The following is a 23,523-nucleotide window of genomic DNA, read 5'->3' as shown; positions in this document are numbered from 1 at the left end:
AAAAGAAGCATAAGAATTAAAATTAAAAATCTAGTCTAAAATTTTCCTTTTAATTAATATGTTATGTGAAGGAAATACAGGTATAGACAACCTCCAGTCCAATACTAATCATAGCTAGGAAGAACACCCCAACTAGCCAAAGTAGATCAGTACTCTTCTATTTCTCCTTTACCCTAGCCTTCAGATATTAGGACTGAGGAAGGAGTTTAGAATTCTATTTAAGGAAAACCAACCCAGAGGCCATCAGGCCAGAGAGTAAAGGTGACCTGCATCATGAATAACTTTCTTTTTGTGTAGTTAAGGCTTCAATTTCTTCTTGATATATACTACTCTAAAAAGTATTTCAAATGGAAAGAAATGCTAGGATCTATTTTATTCATTTTTTTTTTTACCTGTACTTTACCTTTTCTGTTTTTTCCAGAGTTTCAATGTCCACTTTATTCATAAAGTTGGTCTCAGTGCAGAGGTAGTAATCACCCTTGTACCGCACATAGTTGACATTAGTGTTGTCAGTCATGGCTGAAACCAAACCCTAGAGTTATTTAAGTACCACAGCTTACTGTAGACGACGCTAAGCACACACTCAAAGGGAGAAAGCAGTTTCAACATCCTCTCACATACACAAAAAAATCTATTTTCAAGATTTATGTTTGTATAGATGGTTATATATCGTAATAGTTTAAATAATCATCACTATCACCTGCAGCTTTACCAGGCAGCTCAAACCTGGACATGAAACGTTCAAAAACATTCTTGCATGGATCCGGGAGAGCCAGTGTGCCAAATTCTGAGATCACAATTCGGTTTTTAGCACTGTTGGCCTTATATGTATCACTCTGTAGAAACTTGCTCCTGTATGTCACTGTGCCCTTTGCCATTCTGAACTGGTGAAGCAGCGCCATCCCATCAAACCAATGATTGTACCTTCAAACAGGAGAAAATAAATAAATATCAGTAAGAAAACATGAGATGAAAATGAGGGACAGAGTGATAGATCTTCATTTCAAATATAAAGATAAGGAAATGGGACAGGTTCCCAGCACAACTTGATTAGTCAGAGAACTTGAAATTGTGGGAGGATAGCATTTTGGGTATATCCTAGGTATAAAAGGAAAGAATAGGCTGGGCGCGGTGGCTCACGCCTGTAATCCCAGCACTTTGGGAGGCCGAGGTGGGTGGATCACGAGGTCAGGAGATCGAGACCGTCCTGGCTAACGTGGTGAAATCCCATCTCTACTAAAAAATACAAAAAATTAACTGGGCATGGTGGCATGCGCCTGCAGTCCCAGCTACTCGGGAGGCTAAGGCAGGAGAATGGCGTGAACCTGGGAGGCGGAGATTGCAGTGAGCCGAGATCGCGCCACTGCACTTCAGCCTGGGCGACAGAGGGAGACTCTGTCTCAAAAAAAAAAAAAAAGAATAATTTACATTCTCCTGACCCTTACCCCTGTCAAAAAAAAAAAAAAAAAAAAAAAACCTCACATTTTAGAAAACCCCTATTGTGGTGAATCCTAAGAAAATTCTAATCTTTACTCCACGGCTAAGAGAATAGCATGAGAGGATATGGGATGCCTGATGTTTAACAAATCAGAATGAGCTCCAGGCCGGGCACAGTGGCTCACACCTGTAATCCCAGCAATTTAGGAGGCTGAGGCAGGTGGATTGCTTGAGACCAGCCTGAGCAACATGGCAAAACCCCGTCTCATTAAAAAAAAAGAAAGAAAGAAAAAGAACAAGTTCCTAAGCTTTTAGAAATAGTTATCTTCATATCTTATATGTATTAAAGTTTCCATTTACTTTACAATTTTTCAGCTTTATCAAGATTATGCTAAAGTAGACAAATAAGATAACTGTCCTTCCTAGATAATCATTTTTGTCCATATGATTACACTAGCAATGATCTACTTAAATAGTTAAACATTGAAAACTGTAAGGAAAAGTTTGTGGCTTCGCTTTTTAAATGGTTTATTATATGGTCTCTTCTTTCATATGCTTAACACATTGATTAACTGATTAGCACATGTTAATCAGTTTAATTATTGGGTTCAGCTGAAGACTCTAAGAGGTAAGAGGGGAAATTTTGCCTCCCCAAACATATACTGGAATATTACTTATCCTTTAAAACAAAGGAAATCCTGTCACATGTTACAACATGAATGAACCATTGAGGACATTATGCGATATGAAATATGCCAGTCGTAAAAAGACAAATGCTGTATGATTCCACTTGTTAATCCACTTATATAAGGTATTTAAAGTAGTCAAGTTCATAAAAACAGAAAGTAGAATGGTGGTTAACAGGAGGAAGCAGGAAGGAGAAATAAAGAGTTGCTGCTTAATGAGTATAGAGATTCAATTTCACAAAATGAAAAAGTTCTAAAGATCTGTTTCATGACGAGATGAATATACTTAACACTACTTAACTGTTGTCTTAAAAATGGTTAGGATGGTATATTTTATGTTATATGTATTTTACCAGAATTTTTTAAATTGCAGGAAAGAAAAAAGAAAAAGTCCTTCTTTAACCCAATGATTTGAGATTCCACTATTATCAGATACCTAAATTTCCCTAAGTTCCTGGGTTTACTTCTGGTCTTTCTATTCTATGTCATTCATCTATTGGTCTATTCTTGCACCAATATCACAATGTTTTAATTGTAAAGGTGTTATGGTGTATTTTAATATCTGGTAGGGCTAGTTGCTCCCTCTGAAAAAAAATTTATTGTTTTCTTGTCAATTCTTACATATTTATTGTGCTATATGAACTTTAGTATCAATTGGTCCAACTTTCTTAAACAGCTTGTTGGAATTTTTATTAGGATTGTATTAGATTTATAAATTGATTCAGGAGAACTGGGACATCTCTATGATGTTGAATCACTCTATTCAAGAACAGGGGATGGTCTTTACATTTGTTTGAATTTGTCTTCCAAGGGTGTTTTAAAGTTTGCATATTTCTAAATTCATTGCTAAGTATTTAATCTTCTTTGTTGCAATTGTAAATGAAGTTTCCCTACCATTATGTTCTCTGATTATTGTTTGCATATATGAAGGATATTATTTCAGTGTGTTAATTTTACATCCTATGACCTTACCTTTTATTGTTAAATTTAGTTTTATCATTGATCCTCTATGGTTTTCCAGGATTAATACATTATAGTAATATGATATAATAGTAATATTATATCATTTGCATAAAGAGATAATTTTACTTTACTAGTCCTTGTGTCTCTGGTCAATGTCTTTCATCTAATTGCATTGCTTACATCTGGTACAATGTTGAACAGTAGTGAAGATACTGACCATCCTTTCCTGTTTCTGGACTTGAAGAAAATACTGGTATATTTTCCAATGTAGTATTACTGCTTGTAGCACCAAGATCTAATAGATAGAGATACATAAGATATTTATAATATATATTATATACATATACCAAGAGATATATATTAAGAAATATATGCATATAAAATCATATTTAGCAACTATCCAACAAATCCTACAAATCCTATTTTCTTTTCTTTTTTTTTTTTTTTTTTTTTTGAGACAGAGTCTCACTCTGTTGCCCCAGGCTGGAGTGCAGTGGCACGATCTCAGCTCACTGCAACCTCTGCCTCCCGGGTTCAAGCAATTCTCCTGCCTCAGCCTCCTGAGTAGCTGGGATCACAGGCACGTGCCACCACACCCAGCTAATTTTTTGTATTTTTAGTAGATACGGGGTTTCACCATGTTAGCCAGGATGGTCTCGATCTCCTGACCTTGTGATCCACCCACCTCGGCCTCCCAAAGTACTGGGATTACAGGCGTGAGCCACTGCGCCCAGCCAAACCCTATTTTCTTAAGCAATTTTTAGGAAGAATGGATGTTAAATTTTCACAAAAGCTTTTTCAACATCTATGGAGATAATTCTGTGATTATTTTTCCTGGAACTTACTAATATGGCGTATTTGTATTGTATTAATGAATTTACTAATAATAAGCCTAACTTGTATTCTTGAAATTAATCCCACCTGATCAAAGTTAATTTTATTTTTTAATGTGGTATTGAATTCTGTTTCTTAACAAAATATTTATTAGTGTTATATTAGTATTATATATTTTGTACTTCTTTTTTAAGAGACAGGGTCTTGTTCTGTGGTCCAGGCTGGAGTGCAGCGGCACTGTCATAGCTCACTGCATCCTCAATTCTGGGCTGAAGTGATCCTCCCGCCTCAGCCTCCCAAGTAGCTGGGACTACAGGGACAGGCCCCCACACTTGGCTACTTTTTAATTTTTTTGTAAAGATGGAGTCTCACTATGTTGCCCAGGCTAATCTCAAGCTCCTGGCCTCAAGAAATCCTCCTGCCTCAGCATCCCAAAGTGCTGGGATTACAGGTGTCAGCCACGATATTTAGCCTATTTTGTACTTTATCATGGATATTCGTAAATAATATTAGTCTGCAGTTTACTTTTTTCCATGATCTTTGTCATATTTAGATATTAATATGATGCTTCCTTTATAAAAACAATAGGGAAGTTTCCTTCATTTTTGATGCTCTGAAATAATTTATAAAGTATTGGGACTATCTCACATTTGAAGGTTTGGTAGAATTCATCTGTGAAATAATCTGGGCCTGGTAATTTTTTTGAGAAACATTTCCTTAATAAGGTTCCTATTTCTTCTAAAGAAACTGGTCTACTTAAAACTTCCCTCTCTGAGGCCAGGTGCTGTGGCTTACGCCTGTAATCCCAGCACTTTGGGAGGCCGAGGCAGGCGGATCACAAGGTCAGGAGATCAAGACCATCCTGGTTAACACGGTGAAACCCCTACTAAAAATACAAAAAAATTTAACCAGGCGTGGTGGCAGGTGCCTGTAGTCCCAGCTACTTGGGAGGCTGACACAGGAGAATGGCGTGAACCCGGGAGGCGGAGCTTGCAGTGAGCCGAGATCGTACCACTGCACTCCAACCTGGGCGACAGAGTGAGACTCTGTCTCAAAAAAAAAAAAAAAAAAACTTCCCTCTCTATCAATTTTGTTTAATTCTTTTTATTTTTATTTTTGTAGAGACAAGGTCTGGCTAGGCTGCCCAGACTGGTCTCGAACTCCTTTCCTCAAGCAATCCTCCTGCCTCACCCTCCCAAAGTGCTGAGGTTATCCTACCTTGAGCTCCCAAAGTGCTGGGATTACAGGCATGAGCCACCACACCTGGCCTCCATCAATTTTGGTAATCTGCTTTCCCTATAGAATTATCCATTTTATCAAGGCTTTCAAATGTATTTGCATAAAGGCCTTCAAAGTCTCTTGTAATTAATTTTTTTCTGCTTCAATTATTTCTTCTCCATTGTCATTTCATACTTTGTATGTTTGTGCCTTTTCCTTTTTTCTTCTTGATCATGTTAACTAATGGTTTGTCTACTTTGGTAGTATTTTTCAAAAAAACTTACAATAATTTCAAGAATTTTTGCTACTTAATATATTTCACCTTGTTAGATTGTGTCTCAAGAGATCCTGTCATTCCATGCATTCATTTATTCAAGTCAACATCTTCTTGAGTCCCTACTATCTGCCAGGCATTGTGCCAAGGTCAGCACTTACAGGCACACAAATAATGGATACAAAGTGATTGCTGCTACAAGGGAGAAACTTTAAAAAAAAAAAGCTATTTATGCAGAGAAGGAGCAATAGGATGGAAAGCTGGGGGAATCAGGGAAAGGTCAAGAGGGAAGGAGACATTTGGCTGGTTCTTTACGGATGTCTGCCAATTGCAGAGAGGACAAGGGCAGAGGTGATGGAAGGAGGAAGGGTCAGAAGACATATAGTGTCTTAGAGGAATAGCCAGTTGAGGGGGTAGCATGTGGGCGGAGCAGGTGATAATGTTGGAGAAACAGGTCTGCCCATGACCACCAGCACTTAGACTAAGGCTTAATGACCTTCAACAGGAAAGTGTGAAGTTGTGAAACAGCAGAGTGAAACTGTGTGACCGGCATCCTGGAATACAAAGAACAGCATACAGATTGAAGAAGCCAACGAGGAGCCCAGGCAATAATTCAAGCAAGAGAAGATAAGCACCTAAACTGAAGCAGCACCAGTGAGCAAAGGACAAACTCCAGAAACAAGTCAGAGATGACTGATAGGATGTAGGCAGCGACAAAGAGAGGGTCCAAAATGTTGGACCTGAATGACTGGCTGGCTGGTGATGCTTTAACTGGGATGGAGAAGACATGAAGAACAAGCACTGGGGAAAAGTCAATGGCTCGGTTTTGAGAGAGTCTGAGCTATTTGTAGAACACCAGAGTATAGATGTTCCACAGCCAGTTGGCAAAACACAGGTCTAGAGCCCAAGAGCTGGGGGCGGGGTGGGAGATCCATGTTTGAGAGTATCTAGATAAGTTTGCCAATGAGATAACTGCCATCTACCAAGCACTTACTACATGCCAGGTATTGTGCTAAGCACTTTGCTACATCCCTTATACATATATTTTCCCTTCACATTGACCCTGCGAGGAAATAGTTTTCCCATTTGACAGATGTGGAAACCAAGGTTCAGAGGAATATGCCCACAGTTGCAGGGCTGCTCAGTGACAGAACAAGGGTTTGAATTCAGTGATGACGCTAAATCCTGGGCTCTACAGCATCCCAAAAGATAAGGTGAGCTCTAAGAGTTATTTGGCAGATGAGGAAATGGGAGGGATCATGATGCATCAAGGTTTCAGAGAAGAGGAAAAGAGCTGCATCCTCTGATCAGGAGTGTGGGGAAGTGCGGAGGTGGGAAGAGGGAAGCTGAAGGAGTTCAAATGCAGCTGTCCCTCAAGTCCTTCCTTCCTATGAAGGCCAGTTTATCTGCTGAGGGTGAAAGGGACAGGGAGAATGAAGGAGGCTTCAGGAAAGGGTCAGAGACTTGCGGCAGACCCTGTGAGAAGATGGAAAGAACACTGACTGCTAAAGATTCCTGGCAGCACCAAGCACTCAGCTAGGACTGGAAATCATCATTTTATAATTGAATCAATCAGCAAGGTTGTATGATTTGCTCTAGACCTGCTCAGCAGGACTGGGCCATGAGCAGGGGAAACTAAGGATGGGCTAATCTAGGACTGAAAATAATCAGAGGAGAGGCAGTGACCACCAGGGCAAAGGAAGTGAGCATGGTGTTGAAAGTGCTTGAAGTGACTGACGGTAAAGTCTGGGCCAGGGAGAAGAAATTAAGAGACAGTGGATAAGCCTTAAGAAGGTAGAGGACAGGAAGGAAAGGAGAACTTGATGGAATGAAAAAAATAAGTTTAATGGGAATGTAGGACTGTGAAAACTGGGGTTTTGAGCAGAGTAAAGTTTCAGAGTTCAAGATTTCAGGGGTGGAGAAATTCTGTATAGTAAGTTCCAAGTGTGGCCTTAGTATGTGGCCTTGTCGAAGTGGCATGGAGGGGGACAATCATTACAGTGGCGATAGTCCAGGAACTGGGAGCCTAGACTATGGATCCTGAAATCCTGTCTAGAGAATGGTAGAGACTAAAGGTGCTGACGCTATTTAGTATTCTGCCCAGATTCATGTAACTTTATTCTTTTTACTTTTGTTTAATTTTTGTTTTTTGTAGAGATGGAGTCTTGCTATGTTGCCCAGGCTAGCCTTGAACTCCTGGCCTCAAGCCATCCTCCTGCCTTGGCCTCCCAAAGCACTGGGATTATAGGTGTGATCAACCACACCCAGCCTTCACATAACTTTAAAAACTAGTATGTCTTCAATTAAATAATTGATGAAAAAAATTTAATTGAAGATAGACCTTTGGCATGTCATCACTGTGTCTGCATGCTGACATGGATCTGTTAAATGGCATCTAACAGAGTGATAAGAGATTCACAAGTGAGCAGGGCTATTCTTATCCATAGGTGAAGGGTTACACTGCCCTTCCCTAGGTCACTGCCTCTCCCTGTAGGTCCTATCTGGGGAGTCAACCACTAAACTGAGTGTCTATCTCCTTTTGACCTAAAGATATCTGTCCAAGGGGAAGGCAAGACCTTGTTCCTGCTATAAATGCCCACCACTGGCTCTGAAGAAACTGATTTGAGGACAAAGTAGACACTTGTGAGGGCCAGCCATGCCATCCACTTCTCCCACAAAGATGCTTATCTTCAAAGAGGCCTGTGGGGCAAGCCTGGGCCCTGAGTGGTTCTGCTACTTGGTTTGAACAATACATTACAGCCTCTCCTTCTGCAGCAGGTGAAATACCATATACCCTCTGTAAGAGGCTGTTTATTCTCTGGGAGCTGGATTAGAAGTTTCTCCTCCTCCTCCCCTTTGCCCTCCTTCTCTTCTACTTCTCTTTGCCTCATAATCTTTTTTTAAACATCCCTAATTCTTGGTCTGTTTCCAACAACAGACCATGAGAGGCACAGAAGGACCATGATCAAATTCCAACCAGGCCCAGAGGAAAGGGCATGATGATTTACCAGACAGAAACTAGAATGGTGGTTGCCAGGGGTTAGAGGAAGGGAAGAATGGGAAATTAGTGTTCAGTGGATACAAGGTTTCAGTTTTGCAAGGTAAAATGAATTCTGTGGATGGATGGTAGCACAATCGTATGAATCTACTTAATGCCATTGAATTCTATATATAAAAGTGGTTAAGATGGTAAATTGTATGTTATCTATATTTTACCACAATATTTTTTTTAAAAACGATAATTCCTGGAATTCATCTAGCCATTAAAAATAATGATCGTTCAGACTTGGTAGCAACATGGATAAAAAGGCTTATGATAGTGTGAAGTTTTATTAAAGTGGGGCAAAAAATACTACATATAACTGTAATTGTTTAAAACAAATCCGTAGAAATAGCGAGGAAAACTGGCAGGAAATACATCAAAGTGCTAATAAAGGATGTGTCAGGTGGTACATGCTTCCCCTAGCCTCCCTTTTCTATATTTTAAAAAGTTTATATGGGTAAAACTTTCATAATAAATTGTTTATTTAAAAATGTTTAAAACAAAGCAGATTCCTTCCTGGCCATAGAGGTTTTGTCACATGGCTTCACGTCCCTAGTAGACACTGAGAGAAATTTATACTGAAGAGTTATTGGTTTTTCATTTTTTTCAACACTTTATATCGTTTATTAATGCAGTATACATTAGATCTAAAATCTGCAGTTTCTAAGCACACCACGTTTAGATCTTTCAGATTGTTCTGCAGTTTTAGGTTATTTCTACAGAGGTACCTTTAAGAGAATGAATAATACATTCTATAATTCCTGAAAATATAGTACAGAGTGAAATGATTTAAATATAATTTAGGCACATATTGATTATGAAAATAGATTATTTCTCAATACAATACTTCTCTGTCTTGGTAAAAATAATAAAGCAAAGAAAATAATTCATTTCTGAAGTTGCTTTCCTTTACTTGTAAAGGTCTGATCTCCTCCCACTATGCATATGTACCCTTTACTGTTAAGGAAAGCTTTGCATATGTACATATAGAAGAATAAGCTACATAAATACTAAAGATATGTCATTCCCCCAAAGGAGACACAGGTGGTTTTCAATGATTCCTTGCCTCATGTTGATGAGTCTGTAGAATTCAGAACCCATTTGGACACAGCTAATATCCCTGCACTTGGGGTAGAAATAAGGACACCAGGTCATTGGTAGGGAGGTACAGGCCCTTCCTCTGCTGCTGCAGAAAGATAATGACTCAAGAAAATTGGGCTAAAATTTGTTTTAAAAAACAAAAAATATAAGTAAAAGAATCACAGGTGCTGACTGATTGGTATTACATCTTGGACGAGCCAAATGCCTTTATTTTTACTTTATATATATTTTTTGGTGGCCGTAATCAAATGTGTGTTTAAAATTCCTCATTCCCAGGCCAGGCGCAGTGGCTCATGCCTGTAATCTCAGCACTTTGGGAGGCCAAGACAGGCTGATCACGAGGTCAGGAGATCGAGACCATCCTGGCTAACATGGTGAAACCCCGTCTCTACTAAAAATACAAAAAAATTAGCCAGGCGTGGTGGCGGGCACCTGTAGTCCCAGCTACTCGGGAGACTGAGGCAGGAGAATCGCTTGAACCTGGGAGGCGGAGCTTGCAGTGAGCCGAGGTCGCACCACTGCACTCCAGCCTGGGCGACACAGCGAGACTCTGTCTCAAAAAAAAAAAAAAAAAAAAATTCCTCATTCCCCACTGTAGGGTTCTAGCTGCAATTATATTACATTGCCTTTTAGCAGACAACTCAACCATATTCATTAATATAAGCTTTGATTGCAGTAGCTCTGGATTTAGTATCTATTTCTAAGCTGGCCCTATGTAAACTATTTGGTATTTGAATTAAATGAATATTAATGATGCACCTTGGTTTTTTGGTTTTGAAGTATCTTCCTATGCTTGTGATGATTGTATGAGAAAACTAGGCTAATAGTGTAAACAGACAGAATTGCTTGGTCTGGTGTTCAGTGGAACTTGCCTAGAATGAAATTCTGAGAAATTCTCATTTGTAAGTGTTGTAGTGATAGGTAAGTTCTTCCTCCATCCAGAGTTCTACTGTACCTTTGGAATGACAGTGATGTACAACAATGTCTTTCTTTCCACTCTGTTTCAATCAGTAAGAACTGGATATTACTTTAATTTAGCTACTGTTTTGTCCTAAAAAGTAAACATTGTAAAAACAAACCTGAAAAGAGTCTTAGGGAGTCTGATCTCACCATATTCATACAGTGTGACAGGTATTTAAAGAGGGGAGGAATCACTAAAGCAATTTATAAACCTAAACAACCTTTACCAAGTTTTCATAAAGTTTTAACAATTTAAATATCCATACTGCATCTAGGTATTCAATAAATATAATTGCATATGTTGTGCTTTCCATAAATTAAAATCCTTAAATGCATCTCAAACCAAGATGGTATTTCCACATCATGCCTATTTAAAAGCAAATATAATAGATACTATTCCTGGTCATAAAACTAGGTAAACCCTCCTACCCCGTTCAAAAAGCAGCAATATCTAGTTTCCCTACATCTATTAAATGAGTGCTCTTCTGTTAAAAATCAGAAGATGGAAAAAAGGCAGTTTTTTCCATTATGCACCGCTGAGAACAAGCATAATCCTCTAAATGTTTTTTTAAAATTTCCTTATAGTGTTATTTCTTCTAGACAACTGAGTGGATGGAGAAAGAAAAGTGATAAGGAAAATATTTTCATCTTGTAGATCTTCCTCCAGTCCCTAAAATTTCTCATCTGACACTTTGTGACATGTATAGTGGTGTTAGCATCTCTTCAAATATAGCTCCCTTCATGTTGGACCCTCTCAGGTTGGCTTCTTGAAGATCACACCCACACAGATCACAGTTCTCTAAATCAGTTCCTGCCAGAGTCGCTCCTCTGAGGTTACAGTTCTTCAACTTTGCATTTTTTAATGTAGCCACTCTCAGGTTAATTCCTGTCATCTGACTTCCTTCCATATCTACACCTTTCAGATTAACACCTTCTAAATTGGCTTTAAGACCAGAAGGATCCTCAAAATTACACAGTTTCAGGGATGCTCCTTCCGCATTAGAACAGAGCATCTTTTTTTATATATATTTTTTAAGTTCTAGGGTACATGTGCACCACGTGCAGGTTTGTTACATATGTACACATGTGCCATGTTGGTGTGCTGCACCCATTAACTCATCATTTACATTAGGTATATCTCCTAATTCTATCCCTCCGTGCTCCCCCCACCCCATGACAGGCCCCCCGGTGTGTGATGTTCCCCATCCTGTGTCCAAGTGTTCTCATTGTTCAATTCCCACCTATGAGTGAGAACATACGGTATTTGGTTTTCTGTCCTTGCGATAGTTTGCTCAGAATGATGGTTTCCAGCTTCATCCATGTCCCTGCAAAGGACATGAACTCATCCTTTTTTATGGCTGCATAGTATTCCATGGTGTATATGTGCCACATTTTCTTAATCCAGTCTATCATTGATGGACATTTGGGTTGGTTCCAAGACTTTGCTATTGTGAATAGTGCCGCAATAAACATAGGTGTGCATGTGTCTTTATAGCAGCATGATTTATAATCCTTTGGGTATATGGCCAGTAATGGGATGGCTGGGTCAAATGGTATTTCTAGTTCTAGATCCTTGAGGAATCGCCACACTGTCTTCCACAATGGTTGAACTAGTTTACAGTCCCACCAACAGTGTAAAAGTGTTCCTATTTCTCCACATCCTCTCTAGCACCTGTTGTTTCCTGACTTTTTAATGATCGCCATTCTAACTGGTGTGAGATGGTATCTCATTGTGGTTTTGATTTGCATTTCTCTGATGGCCAGTGATGATGAGCATTTTTTCATGTGTCTGGCTACATAAATGTCTTCTTTTGAGAAGTATCTGTTCGTATCCTTCGCCCACTTTTTGATGGGGTTGTTTGATTTTTTTCTTGTAAATTTGTTTAAGTTCTTTGTAGATTCTGGATATTAGCCCTTTGTCAGATGGGTAGATTGCAAAAATTTTCTCCCATTCTGTAGGTTGCCTAGAACAGAGCATCTTGACTCCCTGGATATTTGCACAGTCAAGCACTGATCCAGAGAGATGAGCTCGTTCAAGATTTGAACAGCAAAGATTTGCATGTGCAAGATTACAGCGGCTTAAACTGGCCATTTTGAAGTGAATGTATTGAAGGTCCAAACAAGAAAGATCGGCACCACTGAAATTCAAACCCTGGCATCACAGTTCTGACTTGGTTGGAGTTGCTAATAAAAATCGGACAAATTCCTTTTGGGATATTGGTGAATGATCCTCCAGTGGTTGAGAATTCTTTATTGCCACTTTTAGGTGTTCAATGAGTCAATACCAAAAAATCTTGCTTCTTCTAACACACCTAATAAATTAATGCTATCATTTACAATGAGCTGTCCACGATGCAAGTAGTTCAAAATGGGTTCAAAGTACTCAGGACTTCGGTCAATTAAGAAAGCTCCTCTATCATCTTGCTTACTTCCCCAGACACCTTTGTCCTTAAACATGTGGGCCAGCATACTGTCAGGTTCTTTATTCACTAAAGTGCTCCGTGTAGTTGTAAAGTACCGCCCTCCAACATTTAATGTCAGCCAGTCTGTGTGGAATCCTAACAATCCTTCAGGAGGCTTAGAATCTGTCTGAGGATCAATAAATGGCTCTCCTTCACAAACAAACAAAACATCATCATCCCTGTTCAAAGCAATATCATCAATCAGTCCACCTTTCCCATTATGCACACTGGTGGCTTTTATGCCGAGTTTACTGCTGGCCACAGAAAGCAAATCAGATAAAGTTCCATATACAACAACCACCTTTCCATTCTTGGGGCTGCCGTTCAGGAACAGGGTCATCCGCCTCATCGCGCTGCCCCCACTGGGTACTGAGTGGGCCACCACCCTCCCACCTGGTCCTCCTCCCACCTTTTTCTCCTCCCGCCCTTCCCCCACCTCCACCCACTTGGATTCGCCTCCCTTCGCCACCTGTCTGCCCTTGGGGACACACCACACACATGCACTCTGTCCCACACCCAGGGCTCAGCCAGTCCTCCTTCCCACCCTGCTTCTAGGCTCCTCAGCCTGCCTGGGTTTTTCATTTATTGGCATCGATTTATTGAATGCTATTTAGGTGCAGACCACTGTTACAGGTAGTGGTGATACAGGATGAACTAGAAAAAGTCTCTGCCCTCATCAAATTACATTCTAGTGGGGGAACAGAGCTTAACACTCAAATAACAAATAAAAAATACCAGACACTGATAACACTGTGTAGAGAATTAAAATAGGTAATTGTAATTAATACAGTCAGCCCTCCATATCCATATATTCCACATCTGTGGATTCAACCAATCTCTTGAGTCAAAAATATTGTGGGAAAAAAATGCCACAAAGTTCTGCAAAGCAAAACTTGAATTTGCTGAGTACTAAGACAAATCCATGGGAATGAAGTATGTGTAAGCATTGTATTAAGTATTATAGAGTAATCTAGAGATGATTTAAAAGATAATGGGAGGATATATGTAGGTTAAAAGCAAATAAAAGCATTTTATATAAGGGACTTCAGCATACTTGGATTATGGTATTTAGGGGGTCCTCTAACCAATGCCCTGTGAATACTGAGGGATGACTGTGCTGGCATTTTTATGTTGGGAGATCAGGAAAGGCTCAAAGGACATGAGATTTGAGTTGACATCTGAATGAAAAGACCAGTCTTGGGAAGATTAGGGAACATAGGTGAGAGAACTAATGCTAAGATGCTGAGAAGATACAACTGTGCCCAGTTTGAGGAACTGAAAGAGACCATGTGTCTGGCAAGTGCTGGGTGAGGGAGAGAGTGGTATGAGGAGACATTGCCCTTCCTACAGGAACTTGTGGGGAAACAGCTCAGTCACCACACTAACAGCTTCTGACACCTCTCTTCTTTTGGTACAAACCACAGAGGGCTTCAAATTTACAATAGTCTACAGAGCAGAAAAAGCAGGACATTTTGTTTAAAAAGTCTCCTTTTTTCTCCTCTAGGCTACAGTTTCTTTATCTGTAATCAAAGGGATGGAATGGCAATATTAACCTCACAGAGGAAGCAGATATTAATGCATATTCCACAGAACCAGCCCATGCCAAGAAATGCAAGTTGTTCTCCAAAATCAAGGCTTACTTATCCTTCCCAAACTCGAATTTCCCAGGTCCAATTCGAAGTAGAGAGCCATTGAGCCACTTAGGAAAATGTCCACAGACTCGAGCAGAGATGCCCCGTGGAGCCTCTTCCACTGTGGTCAGCAGCGGTGCAACACATGGCAGACCCCGACACTGCCCAAAGACGGCTTTTTTCTGAGGAGTATTTCCCATGTACCTTTTGAAAACTGTGCAGAGGAAACCAAAAGCACAAAAAATATTTTATCAAATCTTCTATAAACTTGCCTGTTTCCCACAGACAATAATCTTATCAACTGGCAGCTTGAGGGAAACATAAACCTAACATCAAATACAGTCTCCAAATTTCTTCTCTCTCCTTCCTCATTCCCAGACTATCAACGCTTTTGTTCTCCATTTTCAACCCACAACAATTCTTCTATTTTTTGTAGTACTAATCTGCCTAAGAACTAACTTAGGACTACTAATCTGCCTAAGAACTAACTTAGGACTTCAATTACTATTTTTATCATTTCTCATAGTTGAACAATGCCTGTCTTTTTACAAGAATAAATCTACATGCCAACCCCAGATGTGCTAAGAGCAACCTCGTTGTTATAAAAATGACCACCATTCAATATTATCCAATTATATTGACCCCAGTAATTTAGATATACCAGAATGTGATTCCAAAGACTTCATAGCGATTCCTGTGAATTTAATAAGATCTTAAATTTAATTCCTTTTATTTTAATGGCATATACATGAAAATACAAGGCATTTTCCAGTAGAAGGGTGTCAAAAATTAAATTATGCAGTGATATCCAGTCTGAAATTACCTAAAGTGCAAAAGGCACAAAAAGTAAAAATCATAGTTGTATAATAAGGAACTGAAACTTCTCCCTATTATTTTAACATTACTGAGTGTTCACAAGGCAGTACTGCCTAACATAGAGGGGTGGTCAAATAAATAATTAAGTGCTATAAAATAGAATTCTTTATCTCATAAAAGTTTAAGAGTGATTCAGAAATCTAGGCTAGAAAAATTAGCTAACATATAGGGACACTATTACTCTTAAGAAGTGAGATTTGCATTCTTTTAGCAAGTTGTTACTATCCCATTTCTTTCAAATCTTTTGAAAATTCAGCTTGAAGCACACGAGACATTCTACTCCCCTATATGACATGTAACAAATGAGTCAAACCTAATTCTTTACTGATTTTTCAAATAAAATTCTCTTTCACCCTGAATGTCTTTCCCAATGTCCTTTTCTCTAGTTCTAAGAAAATTCCAGCGGGGCATGGTGGTTCAAGTCTGTAATCCCAGCACTTTGGGAGGCCAAGGCAGGTGGATCACCTGAGGTCAGGAGTTCGAGACCTGTCTGGCCAACATAATGAAAGCCCATCTTTACTAAAAATACAAAAAAAAAAAAAATAGCCGGGTGTGTTGGCCAACCCCTGTAATCCCAGCTACTCAGGAGCTGAGGCAGGAGAATCGCTTGAACCCAGGAGACAAAGGTTGCAGTGAGCTGAGATCGCAGCACTGCACTCCAGCCTGGACAACAAGAGCGAAACTTCGTCTCAAAAAAAAAAAAAAAAGCAAATTCCATTAATTGGTCAAGGTCTATCTTCAGTGTTACAGTACTTCCCTTAAGAGGCAGCACAGTGTAATATTTAAGGGTGTGAGCTGGGGCTCTACCTGGCTCCAGACTGGTTGGTTTCAAATATGCCCTCTCCTAAATAAGAAGGCTTGAGAAAGACACTTATCACCTCTCTGTGGTCTGTTTCCTCTTTTCTAAGATGGTGATGATGATAATTCATATTTCTTCTAAGGCTATAAGTAATAAATGAGTTAGTTTATGTAAAGCTTTTAGAACAGAATACTCAAAAAATGCTATTATTATATTTACATAGCTTTTAATGATCAGTCCAATAAGGTGTAATATCTCCTTTATTTTATTCAGTTGATGAAGTACTTGGTACTGCTGAGAATAAAAAGCATTAGAATCCCGAAATAAAAGAACTGACTGCCTAGTAAACAGATCACTGACACTGTGTTTTATTTCAGCATTGTTTCTCAGAGTCTGGTATGAGGACTACTTGCAACAGAAATACCTGGTGTTATTGCTAAAATGCAGTTTCCTGGACGCCATTCTGGTCCTAATAAATCAGAATCTCTGGTAAAGGACAAGCAGGTATTCTTAAGCATACTAAAATCTGGGAACTACAGTATCAGAAGTACAAAGAGGATTCTTTGAAAACATAGAGAAGGAAACTCTCAGGTATTTATGTTACTCTACTTTTATTAACATTATGCATATTTATCTTATTCTCAGATTAAAATAAATTCCCTAAGGTCAGGTATGTAATTTTACTCATCTTACTTTTTTAAGTAAATTGAATGGCCTGATTGGGCATTTGTCTAAGTAGAGATACACAAATTTAAAGCATTTTACATTGTAGAAAATATTTACATGTCTATATGCTGTATACTCTATTGCATGCTGCTGGTAATCTGCTACATGCTCTTCAAAGTTTCCATTGAATTTGACATTAACACTTTCTTAAACTCCTTTCTATTCGTAGCTTCTGAGACATTGTCCTATTCTAACTTTCCTGCTGCCCTATAACTACTCTCTGCATTCTGCTAGTTTTATTACTTATTAGCTGACAACCTTGGGCAAGTTACTTAATGTCTCTGAGCCTCAGGTTTTTCCATGATAAAATGGAAATAAAAGGAGGTTAATACTTCCTGTTTATGTCTGTTGTCATAATCAAATATAAAGATAGTGGATGCTTTCCAAATGTTAATTCCCTTTATGGGCTCCTTATCCCCCTTACCACTTCATGAATGTTCCTAAGGTCCTACCTTGGATCTTTAATCTCAGCACTCTCCTTTGGCAATCTCATCTAGTCTCTTAATTTCATCAATTACTTCTTGCAGGTGACTTTCAACATGTCAAAATAGAATGTTTAATTTCCCCCCCGCCAATCAATTTTCTTCATCTAGGATATTTCCCAACTCCTTCAGATGAAATTTACTCACCTAACTCATCCTTCAAGATCCAGTTGCCATGTCATTTGCTTTATAAACACAGCATTCCCCTTACCTACAGCAGGAACTGATTCTCCTTAGTCTGAACTCACAGCATCTGTTTATAGCTCTCATATGGACCTTATCTTATCTGTCTTGTATGATAAATGATACTACCAGTACTCCTTGAGTACAGGGTCTGGTGTTTGTCTCCTCTCTCCTTCCAGTACGTAATACATTCCCTTGCATACTGCAAACATTAAATTACTACATTAAGTAATTTTAAAATTTATAGTGCATATTAGAATGATTTCTGAAAGCTCTAGATCAGCCAATTTCTATACATAAAATCATGTAACAATGGTAACTATAATAGAAGGCTATAAAACATAAATGAGTTTTAAGGCAGTCCCCGCAAAATGCAAATAGAGAAACCAAACAATTACATTAGAACGTGTGGCAGTGATTTTTCAATTTAGAAAAGCCTAAATATTGAATATTCTTCTTATTGAAAATCCCAAAGAATACCAAGTCCCTGAATCCTGCCTTAAATATTGCATAAAATATACAAATGTGAAGGCTGTTTCCCTGACCATGAGGAAACAATCCTAACTCAGCCTTCTTTAACTTCCAGGACTCTGCGGAATTGCTATCTCATCTGAGCCACACAGGACACAAAGCTTCAGAAGCTCCCAGCAATCTTCAGGAAAGAGGCACAGAATTCTAAGCGCAGACTGGCAAGAAGAGGAGGATGAGGAAGAGAAAGGGGCAAACCCTCTACCTGGGAGCCGGTGCACCATCACAGGAAGGAAATCCACTGCAGTGGCAGAATGACTCCTGATAAAATGGAGAAAGACTCGAAAAAACATTTTTGTATTGAGCAGATCCCGTGATTTCCAAATCCTCTCACACTGGCAGTTTTGAGTACTACTAAACAGTGAACACGCACAGAACTGCCTGGACTGTCCCTCCCTCACTGACAGGTCAAAGAGAGGACGCAGCTTAAGGGGCGGGGCTTATTTCCATGACAACCGTCCAAACACCCTAGCTATAATACGCAGCTGTTTGAAATATTAAAATTAGACCACCAATAGTGGTCTCCCCCGCCCTAAACTTTTCTTTTTCAAACCTGTTCTCACACTACAGTTAAGTCCGTTTATCCTGATGCACAGCATCAATTTTTTTATGCCACTCCTCTTCTGGAAGATTCCGACACAGAATAAAGTCCAAATTTAGACTGCCACTAGAGGACGCTACAATCTGGCAACAATTTACCTTTCATCCTTTTTCTCTGCCTTTAAATCACTTCATCCTTCCTTTTCTTTTCTATTCATTAATTTTACAGAACATTTTCTGACAATCTAGCATGAGTGAAAGTATGCCCTTAAAATGTATATGACTTTATTAACATTTTTAGCACCAATGTAGCAAATACTGTGCTACAAAGTAAGAATACCAAGAAACAAGATTGTCCCTGCTCTCCAGTTTAGACCATACACTATTCCCCTTCATGAATTATCATCCCAGCAAAGTGACTAACATACCATGATATGTTTGTTCTTCTGTGCCACTGAAGAAACTTTTCCCCTGCCTGAAATATCCCCTTTCCTTTTCAAAAATCCAATTTAAAATCTACCTCTCTGACTCCCTTACCAAAAGGTCTTCTAGAAACTCCCACAGCACTGCCACAGAGTTGCTTTTAACATTAACATGTCATGTTTTCCTAGCAAAATTGTATTTCAAGAAAGAAGTGGTTAAAATTGTCAGAAGGGAGTGTCTTAATACATATAGCAGAGTACGAAGATGGTTCGGTATATATTTTGATTAGTAATCAATGAAAAATAACTTATAAATTTGTGATATTTTATTGAAATAGTAAAGAGTAACATTAGAAGTGTAAATTAAAGGGCAATCGTATTCCCGCAATAGCATTTCTCCAGTTGTGAGATAATAATAATAATTATTATTTTTTGAGACAGAGTCTCACTCTGTCACCCAGGCTGGAGTAGAGTGGCACAATCTCGGTTCACTGCAACCTCTGCGTCCCGGGTTCAAGTGATTCTCCTATCTCAGCCTCCTGAGTAGCTGGGACTACAGGTGTACGCCACCATACCCAGCTACTTTTTAAAATTTTTATTAGAGACAGGGTTTTGCCACGTTGGCCAGGCTGGTCTCGAACTCTTGACCTCAAGTGATCTGCCTGCCTCAGCCTTTCAAACTGCTGGGATTACAGGTGTGAGCCACCATGCCTGGCCAAGATAATTACTCTTGTCTACGTGGATGGTACCAAAGCCATCCAAATTTGATTTAAAAAATAAGCCTTCATGATTAGGCTTTCAGGCACCTTTATACTACAAGGTATAACAATTCTGAACAGTGCTGAACAGTAAACACATTGTGACTTAAAATCAGTTCTCCAGTCTTAATCATATCAAATGAAATGATCAAATCAATTTTCTGAACCTGCAAAGGGAAGAACTAGATGTTAAACAATGGTGATACCATCAGGATATAAGAAGTATATTATGAAATCTAGTCTGAAACAATCTGTTGGCCTTATTTTTCATATTAGTAATAAATGCTTAGAAAAAGAACATTTCTTAATGATGGTAGGTCGAAATCCAGATGACATGTCGTATTAACTCACAAATCTTCTTGTTGTATTTAGTTTTAAAAATTTTCCTTTTGGCCGGGCGCAGTGGCTCATGCCTGTAATCTCAGCATTTTGGGAGGCTGAGGTGGGTGGGTCACCTGAGGTCAGGAGTTCGAGACCAGCCTGGCCAACATGGCAAAACCCCGTCTCTACTAAAAATACAAAAATTAGCCGGGTGTGGTGGCAGGCGCCTGTAATCCCAGCTACTCAGGAGGCCGAGGCAGGAGAATCACTTGAACCCAAGAGGCAAAGGTTGTAGTGAGCCAAGATCGCACCACTGCACTTCAGCCTAGGCAACAGAGCAAGATTCTGTCTCAAAAAAAAAAAAAGCAAAGGAAAGAAAGAAAAAATTGAAAAAATTTCCTTTCCTTCTTTTTTTAGAGAGAGTGTCACTCTGTCACCTAGGCTAGAGTGCAGTGATGCAATCATAGCTCACGGCAGCTTCAGATTCCTGGGCTCAAGCCATCCTCCCACTTCAGTCTCTCAAGTAGCTAGGATTAGAAATGGGAGCCACTGCACGTGGCAAAAAAGAAAAAAATTCATTTCTAATAATTACTTTGTTGACCTCCAACCTATTCTGTGCCACCACCTCTATCAACCCAATAATTTTTTCCACTTAACCAATTTTCTTTAGCAAGTATTATTTTATTTCACTTTTGTCATCTTTTCTTATATGAGTATTTACATCATGTGGTGTTTATGCCTTAAAATAGTAATGTGATAAAATGAGATTTTATTTTAGAGTTTAGAAGGCAGCAAGGCAAATGTGCAGTCTCCCTTAGGAATAACAATTCCCTGTAGTACTATTTGCAATTTTCTGACTGCTTATATTGGAAAAATATACATGTAATAAACTGAACTGCCTATATGATTGAAAAATGGGTGCTATTTTGTTTAAAAATCTGGTTAATATAGCTATCCCATATAGTAATATATAACATAGAAAGTTTTCAGTAAAATCACAGTAGTACTTCACATTAAAGGGATAATTTTTTTAGCTAGATGAGTAGTATAGATCCTCCAGTCCAAATTCAATTTCTCAATTATAATACGATTGAAGTGACCTCCCAAAGTCATCTTGTTGTTTAAGCCAATCTATTTACTTCTGGATCACTAATCTTTATCCCATACCACAATGCTGCTAATGTTTCTAAATATAATTCATTAACTGCACATGTTGATGTGGTTGATGTGTAAAAAAGCCAACTCATACAAGGTTCTGGTGAGTAATTTCTGGTTTTTATTTTACTACTTTTACCACAAGAAAATAATTTTAAGCCAAGAGCTTTTATTAGTCATACATAATAACTAATAGTGAAAATAATCAAATGGAAATAGCACACAGTTATGTCATTATATTCTAAGAAACTGGAAAAATCACCTCTAAGGTTTTAATCTTCTTTTATAATCCTGACCATAAAAAAAATTTCAAAATTATCTCCAAAACTATCTGATATTTAAACAAAATATTCTAAAAGTATAATATTATTAAACATTATAAATTAACTGAATCCTTTTTTAGAAGTTTCAGAAACACTAAGAAGTTTAAGGAAAAAATAAAAGAATCCACATAAGATTTAAATAATTTACACTTCTATAAAATGCACTAAATATTTGACCCTCAAAAGAAAAGTGACGTAGTTCATGTTAATGGCCAGCTTAGGACATTAACATGAACATTAATATTAACATTAAGGAATTTAAAAGTTCCTTTTTAAACCTAGAAATTCAAGGAGTTTCCCCTTCTCTATTCGAGATATACATTTTCTTTAACAACTCGAGAGCTTTCAAAGCATAAATGTCATTCTTTCATTATAACAATAATAGGTTTAAATTCTCAGCTTATTTCAAGTATATATTTTATCTGTGTAATGTGTTCGCAATCACTGTAAACCTCTGTCGCAGGAACTCTCTTTTTTGTATTAGAAAGTTTTCAATAGCATTGGCTTCTTTGAAGAGTTCATCTATCTCATCAATGTAAGATGCATCTACTGCTGCTCTCTCACTAACAGGAAAAAAAGTTGTATATTAAACTAAGTAGATATAAACAACATCATTATGTTGTTCTTCATTACACAATATTTGTTAACTATTTCATTTAAATGGCTTTATGTGCCACAGAACTTCATTAATTTACTAATACTCTTCAGAAAAAAAAATTAGTCCCACAAATATTTTTGACTACTCAAAAAGGTCTCCTGACACAACAGGAAGTGTATCTTATACATTATAACACTAATATTCAATTACATACATTATTTTTACAGCCACACAAACCACTATCCAAGTATAATGACTGTCTGGCAGTGTAAAAAAAAACACTTTATAAAACATATTAGGCTAATAAAGTATTTAAATTTGGTCTTAAAATAGATATAGGTAAAATATAAATGCAGTCATCCCTCAGTATCCATGGGGTATTGGTTCCAGAATCCCCCACAGATACCAAAGGAACATCCCTCATAGATATTCAAGTCCCTTATATAAAATGCCATAGTATTTGCATATAACCTAAGAACATTCTGCCATATAATTTAAATTATCTCTTGATTACTTATAAGACCAATACCATGTAAATGCTATGTAAACAGTTGTTATACTGTATTGTTTGAAAAATAATGACAAGAAAAAAATGTCTGCACATGTTCAGTACAGACACAACCACCCTTTTTTCCAAATATTTTCAATGTGTGGTTGATTGAATCCACAGATTCAGAATTCATGGATATGAAAGGCTGACTCTCTATGACATAAATATTTATCTTTAATATCAGTCTGTTATCATTAATTTCATCAAACATTTTTCTCAAAGAGGTATTTACATAAAATTTAAAATGTAATGTCATCTAATTACAGACCAAGATATATACAGTCTAGTATTAGCTTGGCAAGAGTAAAAAAGAAAGGATTTTTAGTGGAAAAGTTGACGCTATTCCCTGAAAATAACCAACTAATCTATTATAAGGGACTGAGGTAGAATAAAAAATTCCAAAGTTTTAATTACTGGAGAGGTTTGGCAGCCACAGAATTAAACTTCCCAATACAGAGTTTCCAGAAGAAAACTAACATAAAGACCCCAGAGAATATACTATAAGTACTTGCCTTAAAAGCTTTGCATAGGTAGACAACATTAGATTAATTTCCTTGCTCACATCTGTTCAAGAAAAATCATTTAAGTTATAAAATATAACAAACCTTCTGCATTATAAGACTGATGTTTAGAAATATAAACATTTTATACAT

The 23,523-nt window shown here is 38.0% G+C and overlaps 2 protein-coding genes and 1 pseudogene across 12 annotated transcripts in view; all 3 read right to left on the bottom strand.

Moving 5' to 3' along the window:
• BCO2 (beta-carotene oxygenase 2) overlaps positions 1 to 19,020 on the bottom strand; it is a 50,891-nt gene extending 31,871 nt beyond the window's left edge. For 2 of the 11 annotated variants that reach the window (XM_063608776.1, XM_055094831.2), the window contains exons 1-4: positions 18,409 to 18,639; positions 14,619 to 14,823; positions 701 to 924; positions 404 to 519 (exon numbers count right to left, since the gene is read on the bottom strand). In XM_063608776.1, coding sequence (XP_063464846.1) covers positions 404 to 519; positions 701 to 924; positions 14,619 to 14,823; positions 18,409 to 18,496 — 633 coding nt within the window. In that variant the 5' untranslated portion in view covers positions 18,497 to 18,639. Of the gene's footprint in view, positions 1 to 403; positions 520 to 700; positions 925 to 3,303; positions 4,379 to 14,618; positions 14,824 to 18,408 lie in introns of those variants that run through there. The other 9 variants (XR_008620260.2, XM_063608779.1, XM_063608778.1 and 6 more) reach the window with 9 other exon arrangements.
• On the bottom strand, positions 9,049 to 13,371 carry LOC100975691 (BTB/POZ domain-containing protein KCTD9-like; annotated as a pseudogene).
• Positions 19,021 to 20,557: 1,537 nt separating the features above from the next.
• TEX12 (testis expressed 12) overlaps positions 20,558 to 23,523 on the bottom strand; it is a 6,200-nt gene continuing 3,234 nt past the window's right edge. The window contains exons 4-5 of the mRNA XM_034933677.3: positions 23,383 to 23,434; positions 20,558 to 22,285 (exon numbers count right to left, since the gene is read on the bottom strand). Of these exons, the coding sequence (XP_034789568.1) occupies positions 22,141 to 22,285; positions 23,383 to 23,434 (197 nt within the window). The 3' untranslated portion in view covers positions 20,558 to 22,140. The remainder of the gene's footprint in view (positions 22,286 to 23,382; positions 23,435 to 23,523) is intronic.

This window comes from Pan paniscus, chromosome 9 (assembly GCF_029289425.2).
Source record: "Pan paniscus chromosome 9, NHGRI_mPanPan1-v2.0_pri, whole genome shotgun sequence".
Taxonomy (NCBI): domain Eukaryota; kingdom Metazoa; phylum Chordata; class Mammalia; order Primates; family Hominidae; genus Pan; species Pan paniscus.
Note: the sequence above shows the minus strand (reverse complement) of the source record. Positions and strands in the feature narration are given on the sequence as shown.